General features: G+C 40.8%; 1 protein-coding gene across 1 annotated transcript in view; it reads right to left on the bottom strand.

The window, feature by feature from the left end:
- The window catches only part of RCL1 (RNA terminal phosphate cyclase like 1), a 60,679-nt gene that overhangs the window by 16,619 nt on the left and 28,120 nt on the right, over nucleotides 1-15,940 (bottom strand). The window contains 3 exon segments of the mRNA XM_047767686.1: nucleotides 2,467-2,592; nucleotides 14,671-14,795; nucleotides 15,693-15,767. Of these exon segments, the coding sequence (XP_047623642.1) occupies nucleotides 2,467-2,592; nucleotides 14,671-14,795; nucleotides 15,693-15,767 (326 nt within the window).

Genomic DNA, 15,940 nt, shown 5'->3' on the forward strand with positions numbered 1-15,940 from the left:
CAATCTCAAGTTGCCTATGAGTCACTTGACCGGAGGAGGGAGGGGGCATTCAGCCCAGCCTCAGAGGCAGTGGTGTGCAAAAATGAAGAGAAGGTAGAGGGAGGGAAAATCAGAAGATAAGCCTCCATCACCACTCTAACTCACTTACGTGCTCTCCTAAGAACTTCCATCCATGTGAAATTTTGAGATGTGTGTTCTTGTAATTTCAGTGAACTTTATATAATCAAGTTGTTCCATTTGATATTGCATTTGTTTTATAGGAAACAACATGATAACATATTAACTCTATGTACATCACTCCAATCTCACCCCCACCCCCATTTGGCATATGTGTATTATCAGGCCTATTTTAAGTTATGCTAACAAGACATCTTGTCACTAAGTGACCTCACTGCAGATGTGCACTAGTACAGTTTGCAAATGACAGACTCAAAAACTTTCTAATTAGTAAAGGACTAGATTTTTTTTAAAAAAGTCATAACCGTGAGAGAATCCAAAAGGGACCACGCTGGACAAATAGAGCCAATATAGGCCACGAGAACTGCTGCTACCCCAAGGTTTCAGGCCACAGCCACACATAACTTTCTCTCCTAGACTTCAATAAAAGCCTAACTTCTGTGGATGCTTCATTGAATCATAGAAATACCTGCATATGACTTTATAATTTCATAGTGAAAAAGGAAGGTCACCATTTGTCATCTGTAACATGAGATTTAGAAAACAAACATAAGCTTATCATGCATTGGTTTTACATGTAATTTTTAAAGTGGAGCTTAGAGCTGATAGATAACCATGAGGCTACATTATGCCCACATTCCCATTCACGTGTGAGCTTCCCACTCATTATTAGCAGGTATGGGCCTGGAACAGCACTAGGGCTAGCTGAGTTAATGTCATCATGAAAAGCCACACTCTAGCTGGGGATACCAGGGCCTTCAGGTCTGTTTTGCTTCTTTGAAGAGTGAGGCCAGAGGACAAGGCACTATTGACATCAGGCCCTTCACACAGCTGCCTGCTGCTACCTGTCCGTCCCACACCCTTCCTCATCCCCTCCCCCCTGAGAACGGCTGACACATAACTCTAGTCCTGTGGCCAAGTAGGGAAGAGAAACAACAGCATTGACAGCTACCATTTCTGTAGCAGCTACTATGTACCATTCATATATGCATGAGTGGCTTACATATGTGGTCTTTCCATCTTTACAGTAACCTAAGGATACATGCATTATCACTCCCACATTAAGAATGAGGAAAACATCGATGGTTTGAGCAATATGCCAAAGGTTTGGGACCATCAATGACCTTTCCAATCCCCAGAGAAAGAGCCAGCTCTGCACACAAATCCTTTCCCAACTCTAACCTCTGACACCACCACCTCTGTTGCTCTGGACTATGAGCTACCACGCATTTCTGAAATTACCTTCATTTTTTCCTTGGGCCTAAAGAGAGAACCCACAGTACACTTGCCTGCTCCTTTACCCTCTCCTTCCTTCTTTTGCTGAAGTTAAAAGAAAGCTCAGATGGAAGAGGTATGGAAAAGGATGAGCTGTGGTACAATTTAGGAAAAAACTGATTTCTTAACCCATAAGAGTCAGTCTCTGATGTTCTTACTTTTGGAAGATACAACTTGAAAACTTCAGATTCAAAGTGTAATGATCCTGGCATGCCCATGAAAATGGTTCAACAAAAACAAACAAACAAAAAAAAAATGAAGAGATCCACATACAAGTAAAGCAAATTTGGCAAAATATTCATTGTTAACCACAAGTAGTAGGAATATAAGAATATAAGGAGTATAAGAAAAAACAGGTGTTCGCTGTATTAACCTTTTGATTTTTCTGTACACAACATTTCCATAATTAAAAAACTAGGTTTTTAACTACTTCCCTAACTTACCAGTTTCTAAATATACAACCAAGTCTAAAACAGGGATTTTCATTATATAGATTGTCATTAACTTGCTATTTTCTAAAGTGAGGTTTTCCGCAAATGCTCTAACTAGACCAAATTCAAATTTGTAATAACAACTTTCTTTGGCTCTAGGGATATTGTTCCCCTTGATGGAGAAAGAAGTCAACTGGCACTCAGACCAACAAAGGGTTTTTTTTTCCTTAAACTATAATTTACTCAGGGTGGAAGAACTTGTTTACTTTAATTTTTTGTGGGAACAGAGGGCAGATGGGATTTAAAGTCTGAAGTACTGTTTATTAATAGCTGGGTTTAATTCCCCTAGGCTGGGCATTTCAACCCCTCATCATCCAGCACTGGGCACACTGATGTTTTCCATGTGATAGGTACTCAAAAGTCAGTGTCACCTGGTGGTGACAATGGCAGTAAGTTGGAAGAAAAAAAATCCTGAATCAATCCTCTTCTGGCCACCAACCTCAGTTAGCTTCAATCAGAACAGGAATACAAAAATGATGAGAGTGGCTGCAGAATTAGGCTCTGAAAAGGCACAGACACTTACTTTCCAGAGTTGACTCCTTTCATGTGGTCTGTGTAAATATAGATATCAGGTATAAACTTGTTGAGGATGCTCCTGGCAGAATCCACAATCCGGTTTGCCATCTGAGGTGAGACGCGAACTGAGTACCTGCAACCTGGAGTTAAGGGTGTCATTCTGCTTGGACTCCAGAACAGAGAAAAGTCAGTCATAAAGTTAACAAATATTTGTGGAACTGCAATAACAAACTGGGACTTCTAATTCCATTCTATTCTCCAATGTATTTAATTCACTTTGTAGTACCAAAACTCAATTTTTACATTATTTTTATTTATTATTAGGCATTGTTATTTAATTTGTATATTATTGTTAGAAAAAGCTCTTAGTAGAAAACACACAAACAATATGGACACTTGGAAAATGCAAAATAAAAGCTGCCAACCCTTCTCTAGAATGCCTACCCCATTCCCCCTCCCCCAGAAATGGTTCACCTCAATTTTGGAACAAGTAAAGGCAATTAGCCCCTGTATGAGCCAGGCTCCCTCTGAAGTATTTTCAGACCATCCCCACTTCTGTAATCACTGAATTTTTCTCTTAGGAACCTAAGCGCAGAACAGATACCACATTGGTCCTGACCTGGGACAATCCTAATCCACACCCAATCCTCCCCCTGGTACTGTGACAGGGAAAGCAAAACAACATTAGTGAAAGAGCATCCTGGGGCTGGTTGCAAAGATCTAAATGGGTTTTTGTTTTTAACGTTAAGAGCCTATTGTCAATTACTTAAGTGTCGACGATTCCATTTGTGGATGATACAGGCTCCTCACAATTGCTACCTTGTGGTCAAATATTGATAATTAGCACTTTCACCACAGAGCACCCTCAGAAAGGAAAGGAGAAGGGCATGAGAAAATCTAATGAAAAGACTGGTGCTTGAGGAAGTGGAAACTATTACCTAAAATTAGACTTTATTACAGACACTAGCTCTTCCCAATTAAAAATAAAAAGCATGTACTAAGCACTTTGACTATTCAATGTATGGTCAAGGAGTGGCTAAGTATATGGGACAAGGACCGAAGAAATGAAGAAGTAATAACACATGATCTTCCCACTACTCTGATCCAAACCCTACACAGCAGGTCCAACAGGGAAAACAAGGTGTGTGGTCTGCCCATTCCAGCCCAACTGTTTCAAAATTACTGTCAACAACACACTTAAAATTTCATTTGAGCTGCAGAAACTGTGCAAAGAACCTGCCTGGCATCTCACTCCCTCCTGACCCATCCTGACTATCCACCAAATGTTCGGGATGGGGAGAATCTCCCAGTAACTCCAGGCCTTCCCAGATCTTGGGATCAGACCCTCTAGTCCACTCAGTGCTCATCCCCCAGTCCATCACAATCACCCCCCATCTCTTCCAACCAAAGAGTCCAAGTTCTTCAGCCTGGTGTGCCTGCCTTTATTCTCTTAGCCCAGAGTCCCCTCTCTCCTGAAATCCTCCAGGCAGCACCCAATGCGATCTGCACTTGAACTTACCACACGTCTCCCTTCACATGCACCCATGCTGTCCCTGCTGTTCAATGAGACCGCACACTCCTTAAGGAAAGGGGCTCTACTTCTGTGTCCCTTACAAGTCTCTCATACACTACTTTTGTACTCAGAAACACTCGATAAATATTTGACTTGACTCAAAGGACAAACCCAAAATGAGGAAAGAGCAAAGAGGGATTTTTCAATACACACACACAGCACGGTTACATCACTTCTGTCCAGAACGTACTTTTGACCACAGGCAGCTTAGACAAACAGTCCCAGGTCTCATACCCTTTGGACCAGGAGGGTTCTGTCCTTCTGAAGCCTGAAGCTGCCCACTCTCTCCAGCTGAATACAGATGTCACTATCCTGACATAATCCCACAGCGTTCATGGCTTCCAAAGTTCTTTCAGGTACACGACCATCATCTTATTTTACGCTCACAGTAACCCTATGGCAATGACCACGGATTCCTGGTTCCAGGGCTCACACTGAGGACCAGTGGGTCACAGAATAAGATTCAAAATTAAAACAGATTCAACTTCCCAAAGACAATCTTCTCCCCCTGACCCCCCCCCCCGACTCCCCCACCGCCAGAGAAGTGGAAACCAGGTGGATAACAGCATTAGTCAGGACCAGTGGAAGCCTATTCTAGAATCCAGGCAGTAAAGTAAAGAAAGAAAGGAACTTTAAAGCCAGCTGCTTTCCAGAGCCATTATGGTGCTATCTGGCTTGGGGTGAAGGCCCCACCAAGAACAACTAAGATTTCTAGAAACAGACTATCTGGGGTCAAATCCAGCAAACTGCATCATTTTGGGTCTAATGTGCTATACTTGGCGCCTCCTCCTCATCATCGGTAAGAAAAGGATAATCAAAATACTCTCCTCCCAGGGTCTGGAGGCTCAAATGAAAGAATGCATGCAAAGTGCTTAGTGGTAACTGGTATGTGGCTGGAGCCCAGTGAGTGTCCACTCTTGCTTTTCCTACTGTTAGTCCAAGATTCGAATCCCAAAGTAGGGGTTCTCTGTTCTCAGAAATCAGAGACAACTCTGAGAATCTGATGAAAGTTATGAACCCTCTCTTAAGAAACACACACTTTTACAGATAATTTCAGGGGGTTGCGAACGTCCTGAAGCCCATTTATGAATACTGTATTAGAACATACCCAAGAAAGACAAGTTCCTGGTTACATACAGTCCCCATGGAACTCCTGCCCTTCGCCCTGGTGGTACAAGTGGGAGAAAGCTAAGGGGGGGGGGGTTAAGGGGGAAAAGACTAATTTCTTAGTACCTTCCCTAGAGTCAGAGAAAGGAAACCAGATTGTCCAACAAATTCCAACTCACACCTCTCTTCTGCCTCTACCCCTGCTTCTTAATCTAATGTTCAAAATCACAAGCTACTGAGACAGCATCATAAAACTAAAACAGAGTGTTCCTTTCTCTCTCTGGCAGGGGGAAGAATGCAAGTGGGTGGCAATAAATAAACAGCAATGACACTGTCCAGTCACAGCTGCTGGCAGAAGCAGCACCAGTTCCCTCCCAGGCCAATCAGTGAGAGAGATGCAGTGCGTGTGTGGGTGGGAGGATGTTGGGGTGTGTGGGTGTGGGTGTGGGTTGTGGGTGTGTGTGTGTGTGTGTGTGTGTTGGGGGTGAGAGGGGGTACCTCCGTTAAAATGACAAACACCCCAAAAGAGCAGGGCTAGCTCTCCCAGCATGAGCCCTCCTATGGGGAACTGAACCTTCAAGTTCAGCCCAACAGTTAACTAGCCCTGAAAGTAACAAACCACAAAACCAGTTCTCTCCAAAGGTGGCTTTTTTCTCAGGTTCCAAAACTGGCCAAAAGGCAATCTTGATTCAAACCCAAATTCCTTCGAGGTGTTTATGAAATGGGCAGCTATGCAGGCCAGTGGCTGGAATGTTTGGTTTGAAGACAGGGATCTGGGCAAGGGTGCTGTGTCGACTTTTTTTTTTTTTTGGTGGTGAGTTTAGAAGAAGGCTCGAGAGTAAGTACTGCATCAGACAATGTTCAGATGTCCTACCCCAGCCTCAAGGAAGGGGAGGAGCTTGGGCCCTCACCAGTGTCCTTCTGGCTGAGCCTACATAGGGAAGGCTCAAAGAACACCAGAGAGAAGCTAGGGAGGAACAACATTACAACCCAGGTACCCGGGGCACCAAAGCTCTTTCAGCTTTTATGTAAAAACCCTGTACAACCTGAGAGTCTTCCCCATTTCTTGGCATCATCATCATCATAGGCTTAAAAAAAAAAAAAAAAAAACCGTACAAGGCTTTTGCACACCTGGTACAGTGAGCAGAGACAGGAACCCAGTGCAACAGCCTCCATAAACCCATGCTATTACCACAGGACTCTGTCAAAACAAATACATCACACACTAGAAACCACATTTCCAAACTACACAGAATGGATTCCAAGCAGAGTTTACTGCCATGCACAGCACTGAGGAAACAAATCTCAAATGAGAAAAAACAAACTGAAATAGTCCTAAGAGTGTGTAGGACTTGATGTACAAAGCCATTAACCACAGCATTTTTGGCAGCAGTGAAAAACAGAAGACATCTTAATGGCCATCAACAGAGCTTAATTTGGAATGCTTCATGCAGTGAATACAGGGTTAATGAGAATGAGGTGGAGCTATAAATAACTGACATGGGTCAGGCAGAACAGGCATATTTAGTTTTAAAAAAAACCCCAAAACCCCTTTACTCAATTCACATTTCCATTTCTCTATAATCTGTTGCTACCTCCTCAGAATTGGAGAATCATGAGTTGAACATCACCTTGGGATGTCAATGTAACTATTCATCAACCTGGGGCCCCCTAGGTCAGGAACCATTTCTCCCCCACCTACCCATTTTCTCCTTATAGGCACACAGGTGGGCCCAGGGACAGCCATGTAAAGAACAGACCACAATCCAGAGAAGTTTTGTTATAAATTCTTCTGTCCTTGATGATCCCTACAAAGAACTTGGGCAGCACCTCAAGTTTCATCTTTTATCTCGACAATGGCTCTCTCTGCCCTGCAGCGATGCAACCCACCCTACTCTGTCCTCACTACACACTGTTCATTCTAACATCTGAGCCTCAAAAAAGTGAGTCCATTCCACACATCTTTTCCTCCAAGTAGGACCACCCCCAAACCTCCTGATAAATACAAAACTTGACTTTAAGCCCCCTATTACCCCAAGAAGCATACTCTGTGGTTTACCCTACTCTGTGACATTCCCCCAGCAAAAGCTATGGTTTGACCCTAGGCAGCTACCTCCTCCTCAGCCCCTGGCCCCGACACCAACACTTGCCCTTAGCCAGATCTTGTTGGCACCTAGAATTCTACCACTTTTAATATCTGAAACCCCCAACACAATTTCCTCAACACAATTTCTTGTTCTACACAGCACACCTCACCAATACTCCCTCTAGCCCATCCTTCAGCCAGACTCACTCATCCTTCATCCCTGGATGAAAATGGCCCTCCTGCCTTCTCTACTCCTCCTTCTAGACTGCCAACTGCTGCTTGATGCAGCTGCACGGCCATGCAGCTGACACCACATTTCAGCTTCAGCTGAGCCCTTACTGCTGTCCCACAGCCTTTTTCTTATCTTCAGTTACCATGCCCCAGTGGGCAAAAACTCCCACCCAGTGCCATAGTGACCCCCTATGTCACTGTGATAGCACATTTTTACCATCCTTGGCACATTCCCTTATCAAACCCCTGCTGATCCCCTTATCATGGAACCCAACCTGACTCGGTAAAAACTGAAAACTCCTTCAACCTCCTTCCAACCATCGTCAGACAGCTCCATCTAGAGCCCTCTTTACCACAGGTCTGCAGTTTTCAATCTTCTCCCTCTCAAATTACAAAAATAAAACAGTAGCCACAATTTACCAAATACCAGCTCAGTGTTACACACGACATATCTATTACGTCACGTAACCTTCATTATAATTCCACATGGTAATTATAAATGGGTCCAACGATAAATGCATCAACCACAGCTTGGGACCAAAATCCTACCACCAGTAACTGGCAAAGCCAGAGTTAGAACCCACATCTGTGTGACTCCATCACTAGTGCTTTACTCACTTTGTTACTTTATCAGTCTCCCTCATATGTAAATCTACTTTACTCAACCTATAAAAACACTCAAATCATTAACAACCTTTCTAGTAAAAACGGTGGGAATCGTCTCAGTTCTCCTCCTTAAGTTAACACTTTCCCTTCCCTTCTATTCACTTTCCTGGCAAGATTCTTCAAAGAGTGGCCTTGGCTCCTCACCATCTCCCTCGGTCACTCTACAATGCAGTACTGGTGGATAACCTCTGTCTCTACCACTCTGGAAAGAGCTCCCCGGCTATCAGGTAGCAGCCTATTGTAAGCCCCTCAGCTTGGCCCCCATCCTAATGCTTACTCTTCTGGGCCCTGTAAGGCACTGGCCAGGGCTTCCAAGAAGCTGGGTTTTCTGTATTCTCCTCTCACCTCTCTGATTTTTCCACAGACTTCCTTCCTGGAAGAATTTACTTCGCTTTTGCTTTCAAGTCTTAGTGCCCTCTCAGAGTTCCACCCTCCTGCCTCCCTCTGCCTTCTACATGGTAGCTGAGTCTAAACCATTTATTTCTAGCTCCCCTTACCCCTAAATTACGGTTCTCATTCCTAATTTCTAATAAGTCTTTTCTAGACTTAGCAACCTTTTTCCCTGCAACCATTAAACCCAACATGAATAAAACTGTGCTTATCTTCACCACCACCTATCCTATCACACCCACCCTAAGCATCTGTAGCTACTATGTGAACAGGAGCATAAGTAAGGAACATCAAAGCCATCCAAGTCATCCTGCCTTCCTGCCCCTAGGACTTCTATAAACCAGCAGCCCTCCCCCATCTCCCAGTCACTATCCACATGGGCTCTCTTTAGGGCACAATAATTCCCTATTATCTTTGTCTCTAAATGATCACCACTAGGTGATAAATTTTGTTTGTTTGTTTTGTTTTTTTGTCTTTTGTCTTTTCAGGCCTGCACCCAAGGCATACGGTGGTTTCCCAGGCTAGGAGTTGAATGGGAGCTGTAGCCACTGGCCACAGCCACAGCAATGCCAGATCAGAGCCAAGTCTGTGACCTACACCACAGCTCACAGCAACACCAGATCCTTAACCCACTGAGCGAGGCCAGGAATTGAACCTGTGACCTCATGGATACTAGTCAGATTCGTTTCCACTGAGCCACAAAGGGAAGTCCTGAAGCATTTTTTTTTTAAAACTTGTACCTAAAAAAACTTCTACAATGAGCCCCGAATGGCTAAAAGTTCTTTAGGTATCACCAGAGTTATCCACTTAATGAGTAAATTCTCTCTCCAGAAGAAAATGACTGACTTAGAATGAATGCCAACCCCTCAGCACAGCCTCCAATCTTCATAGGTTCCTGTCCTATCTTCTATTACCAAACACCCTTGACTGACTTGCATTCAGGCCACACACATTTCCTGTCACTCCCCAGAACCACTGTGCACTGCTCCCTCCACACAGGACCACATTTCTGCCTGAAACACTCCTCCTTCTTTGTGTCACCTTACAATTCTCTAATCATTGAGACTTAGTCCAAATGTCCTCTCCTTTCCATAGGGAAAAACAGAGGTTAAAAGCCTGGACCACAGAGACAGGGTTGAAATCCCATTATTAGCAATGTGACATGGGAACAAATTCCTTAAGCATTTGAAATCTCAGTTTTTTCTTCTGGAGAAGAGGATGTAAGTGAACTCAGAGTCACTCTGAGGCTTAAGAATAAAGTATATAAGCTACAAATATATTAAATTCCACAATCAAAAAAGAAAGAGTAGCTGAATGGGTAAAAACAAGATTCAGCTACTGCTGTCCACAAGACTCACTTTGATAAAAGGACATAAACAGGCTAAAAGTGAAGGCATGGAAAAAGGAAGTCCATACAAAGAGGTGAATATGCTTAAATCAAGCAAAAGTATTTTTTTTTTTGCTTTAAGTAAAAAAAGACTTTAAAGCAAAAAAAGACTTTAAAGTCACAACGATCATTACATAACAATAAAAGGGTCAACTGAACCAGAAGTTATAACAATTATAAATATAGGCACTCAACATCAGAGCACCTAAGTATAAAAAACAAACATGCACAGATCTGAATGGAGAAACAGACAGTAGTAATACAATAATAGGAGACCTCACTACCTCACTTTCAATAATGGATAGAACATTCAAAAAGAAAATCAACAAGGAAACAGTACACTTGAACAACACAACAAATAGAACTAACAAACACATAGAACATTCCACCTACCAGTAGTAGAACACACATTTTTCTCAAGCACACAAGAACATCCTCCAGAATCCCATGGTAGGTCACAAAACAAGTTTTAACAAATTTAAGAAGGCTGAAATCACCCCAAGTATTCCAACCACAATGGAATGAAACTAGATACCGTGAACAGCAAAAAAAGGGGGGGGGGACTCAAATACATGAAAATTAGAAACACACTTTTGAACAAACAGTTCAAAAGGGAAATTAGAAAATATCTAGACACAAAGGAAAATGAAGGCAAACATATCAAAACTTACGGGATGCAGCAAAAGAAGTATGGAGAAGGAATTTTATAGCAATAAAGTGCTTACACTATTTGTACAAAAGAAGAAAGATCTCAAATAAGCAGCCTAGCTTTACACAAGAAAAAGAACAGACCAAATTCAAAATTAGCAGAAGAAAATAATGAAACAGAAAAACAATGGGGAAAAAAAAAAGAACAAAACTGAGGGCTGGTTTTTTGAAAAGATAGAAGAAATTGACAAACCTTTAGCTGGACTAAGAAAGAAAGAAGATTCAAATAAAATCAGAAATGAAAGGAAACATTACAACTGATGCTACAGAACTCAACAAAGATCATAAGGGACTATTATGAACAATTATATGCCATTAAATTGAACCACTTAGAAGAAATAAATAAACCCCCATAAATTCCCAAGTCTAAATCAAGAACAGAGAGCTTGAACAGACTAATAACATGTAAACAGACTGAATCAGTAATCAAAAAATCAATATCAAACACTTCTCAACAAAGAAAAAACCCAGGACCAGATGGCTTCATCAGAGGCATTACTGCTGAACTCTATGAAACATTTAAAGAGGAATCAATTCCAATCCTTAAACTTCTAAAAAATCAAAAAGGGAACACTTTCAAACTCATTTTATAAGAACAGCATCATCCTAATACCAAAGCCAGACAAAGACAACACAAGAAAAAGAAACTATAGGCCAATATCTCTGATGAACATAGATACAAAAATCCTCAACAAATAATGGCAAAGTGAATTCAACAGTACATAATAATCATACAACATGACCAAGTGGGATTTATCCCTGGATGCAAGAATGGTGCATATGCAAATCACTGTGATACACCACATTAACAGCATGGAGGATAAAAATAACATCATTGTTTCAGTAGATGCAGAAAAACATTTGACAACATTCAACATTCTTTCATGAATGAAAACTCTCAATGAATTTAGTATGAAAGAAACTTACCTGAACCCAATAAAAACCATATAAAGAAAGCCCATATCTAACATCACATTCAATGGTGAAAAACTGAAAATTTTTCCTATAAGATTTGAAACAAAGTAAGGATGCCTACTCTTGCCACTCCTACTCAACATAGTACCTGAAGCCTTAGCCTGAGCAATTAGGCAGGAAAAAAAAAAAAAAAAAAGAAAAAAGAAAGCATCTAAATTGGAAAGGAAAAAGCAGAGCCACCTTTTTTGCAAATGACATGTTCTTATACACAGAAATCCTGAAAAATGCCATCAAAACAAAGACAAAAAAATATTAGAACTAATGAATTCAATGAAGGTGCAGGACACTAAAATCAACATACAAAATCAGTTGCATTTCTAAACACTGATAAACTATCTGCAAAGAAAATCAAGCAAACAATCCTAAATACTTAGAAATAAATTTCACAAAGGAGTTGAAAGACTTATACACTAAAAACTGTAAAATATTGCCAATTGCAGCAAAGGAAGACAAATACTATATGATTTCACTTATATCTGGAATCTAATATATGGCACAATGAACTTTTCCACAGAAAAGAAAATCATGGACATGGAGAACAGACTTGGAGTTCCCATCGTGGCTCAGTGGCTAATGAATCTGACTAGGAACCATGAGGTTGTAAATTCAATCCCTGCCCTTGCTCAGTGGGTTAAGGATCCGGTGTTGCCGTGAGCTGTGGTGTAGGTTGCAGACGCAGCTCGGATCCTGTGTTGCTGCGGCTCTGGCGTAGGCCGGTGGCTACAGCTCCAATTAGACCCCTAGCCTGGTAATCTCCATATGCCGCCAAGTGCGGCCCTAGAAAAAGGCAAAAAGACCAAAAAAAAAAAAAAAGAACAGACTTGTGGTTGCCAAGAGGGAATGAGGGAGGGAGAAGGAGTGGGAGGGATTGGGAATTTGGGGTTAACAGATACAAACTACTGTCTTTGGAATGGATAAGCAATGGGATCCTGCTGTATGGCACTGGGAACCATGTCTGGTCACTTGTGATGGAACATGATAATGTGAGAAAAAAGAATTTATACATGTATGTGTGACTGGGTCACCTTGCTGTGTAGTAGAAAATTGACAGAATACTGTAAATCAGCTACAATGAAATAATAAAAATCATTATAAAAAACCTATAAAATATTGATGGAAAACATTTTAAGACTTCTTAAATGGAAAGATAATCCATGTTCAGGGACTGGAAGAGTTAGTGTTGTTACAGTGTCCATACTTTCCAAAGCAATCTGCAGATTCAATGCAATCCCTATCAAAATTCCAAAGGGACTTTTTTTTTTATAAAAATCGGAAAAAAAAAAATCTTAAAGTTTATGTGATGGCACCACAAAGGACTCCAGAGTCAAAACATTGTTGAGCAAGAAGAAAGCTGGAGGCATCACAGTTCCTGATTTCAAAATATGCTACAAAAATCGAAACAGTATAGTACTGGCATAAAAACAGATCTATAGACAGAACGGAAAGACAAGAAATACACCTATGCCTATCAGGTCAACTGATTGTCAACTAAGATGCCAAGAACACACCATGGGATAAGGACATTCTCTTCAATAATCAGTGCTGGGAAAACTACATGCAGAAGAATGAAACTGGACTCATCTTAAATCACAATAAAAAAATCAACTCAAAATGAATAAAAGACAAACAAGACTTAAGACTGTAAAAACACCTAGAAGGAAACACAGTGGAAAAGCTTTTAGCTTTGGCAATGATTTCTTGAATGTAATACCAAAAAACACAGGCAAAAGAAACAACAAAGTGAAAAGGCAACCTATGTAATGAGAGAAAATGTCTGAAATTGATAAAGCTGATTAATATTCCAAAGATACAACATGCACACAATTTAATAGGAAAATAAATAAATAAATAACCCAATTAAAAATGGGTAAAGGACCTGTAGAGACATTTCTCTCAAAAAGATAGCCAACGGGAACATGAAAAGGTGCTGATCATCACTAATCATCAGGGAAATGCAAATCAAACCACAATGAGATATCACCTCACCTCTGTATAGGATGCCCATTACAAAAAAAAAAAAAAGTGATATTTACATACAACGGGATATTATCCGACCTTAAAAAAAAAAAAAAAAAAAAGGAGGAAATGCTATCATTGTGACAAAATGGGGAACCCAGAGGACCCTGCGATAAATGAGATAAGCCAGACCCAGAAAAATAAAACCCACAGGATCCCACTTAGATGAGGAATCTAAAATAGCCAAACTCACAGGGGCTAAGAATAAAACAGTGGTTGCCAGAGGCTAGAGAGAGAGTGGGGGAAATGGGGAGATATTCAAACCGTAGAAAGTTTCAGTTATGCAAGATGATTAAGTCATAGAAATCTACTGTGTAACACAATGCCTGAATTGTAAACTTAAATTTTTCCTAAGAGGGTAGATCTTAAGTAGTTCTTACCACAAAAAATTTAAAATTTTTAAAATGTAAAATAATAAAGAGGGTGGAAGAAAACTTTTGGAGATGATGGATATGCTTACAGCATTGATTGTGTTGATGGTTTCACGGGTGTATGTGTGTGTGTGTGTGTTTACCTCCAAACTCTTCAAGTTGTATACATTAAATATAGAGTTTTTTTTAAGTCAGTCATACCTCAATACAGTGGTTTTTAAAAAATAAATTAAAAATTAAGTGTATAATGTCATGATCATAGTGCACACAGAGTAACCATTTAATAAATGGGGGATATTATTCATTATTATTCAGCCCTCCCACATCCTCCAGATAAATTTGCCACTCTCTATTCTTAGCTCCCCAACCCACTGCACATCATCTATATCACTTTTCATGTTACAGTAGAATTATGTATCTGCATATTTGTTTCCTTCAATAGACAATGAGCTCTTCTGAAGGAAGAATATCATAAACACTGGAGCTGTTTGCTTAAGTGTTAACTGAAAAACTAAATCAACCAACCAATCAATCTAGCCATCATGAGGTAAATAATAAAATGTCCTATTTTAGCCAATAATCACAAATTCATTGTTAAGACTTTTCCAAGACTGTGGTCTAAAATACAAGTAACCTGGGAAAAAGTAAACTGCTGTGAAGCAAGAAATAAACAAGAAATCTGAAGCAAATGCAAAGGATACGCCATTCCTCTGATACGTTTGATCTTTCCTGGATCTGTGAGCTGAATGGGTCTCAGCACCTTCCTCACAGGACATGAGAACAACACTTCACCTCCTCCTCCAGGAGGCATTCCCCGTCGCACAATCTGCATGCACAACGAGGAAGAAGAGGTGAGGATTCAGCAGGGTGGAAGATGCCCAACCTGGTTGGTTTACACCAAGGAGCTCTTTGGAATGCAGACAGCTCTTTGATACCCAACTTGCCAATCCCTTCAATATCAACAGCACCTTATGTTAGCTCAAGGGGCACGTGCTGAACAAGATCTCATGGTATGATGAAAAGAGCAGTGGACACAGAGCCTGCAAGTCCCAGTCAAAGCCAGGCAGGTCACTTTACCACTAGCATCTGTTTTTCAACCTTAAAATGAGGGCCTGGCCTAGTTTATCAGCCCACTTCTTAACCATCAGGAACCCTTTTCTCCTCCTATGGAATTAACTGAGCTATCAAAACTATGTTACTGAATAAAAATGAAGTCATTTCCCTTGTTTAAAAACATCAATTTAACAAGTAGAGATGCTAAACAGCTTAAAATATCCAATGTTATCACACTGGATTGATGTAATTCCTTTAAATAGCAAACAGATGCTTTAATTACTTCTACTAGGTTTTTAAAGTAATGTACTGAAAATTCTCAGAGACATTCAGGTTGGGAGGCTCTGGATGCAACTTAAAATAAATTTGGGCAGAATCTTGGCTCCTCTACTTATTAGCTGAGTTGTTATGAGTAAGAGAGTTAATACATGTACAAGGTTCACAACATCGCCAGCCACAAAGCAAGTGCAATGTAACTGTAGGCTACTCTTGTCATTACTAAAGGGTCCCTTTCAACGCCAAGTCTGCAATGTTTAGTTCATGAATCCTGTGGATCTTCTCATAAATGATGACTTCAAATGTGACACACACACTGAGCCATACAGCTCCTCCAATGTGAGCTGCTAAGAAAATCTTTCACACAAATTGCCAACAATTTATACCTTCTTACCTTTAGCTCAAATGATTCACCATCAATTCCAAATTGTTTCAACAGAGGAAGGGCTGTTGCCTTAAGAACATCAACCTGTAGAATTATTTCAGAAAAAAAAAAGTGCTTAATTAAACCTTGAGATGGAAAGAAGAGCAAGCCCATGAAGCAGGAGGTGAAGCAGTCTGGGAAAGAGAAAGGAGGCTGGCATACAACACAGGGTATGGGCCAGCTCTGCTTCCTAAGTACAGACTGTGATTTTATAAGCC

Source organism: Phacochoerus africanus, chromosome 2, assembly GCF_016906955.1.
Source record: "Phacochoerus africanus isolate WHEZ1 chromosome 2, ROS_Pafr_v1, whole genome shotgun sequence".
Classification (NCBI taxonomy): domain Eukaryota; kingdom Metazoa; phylum Chordata; class Mammalia; order Artiodactyla; family Suidae; genus Phacochoerus; species Phacochoerus africanus.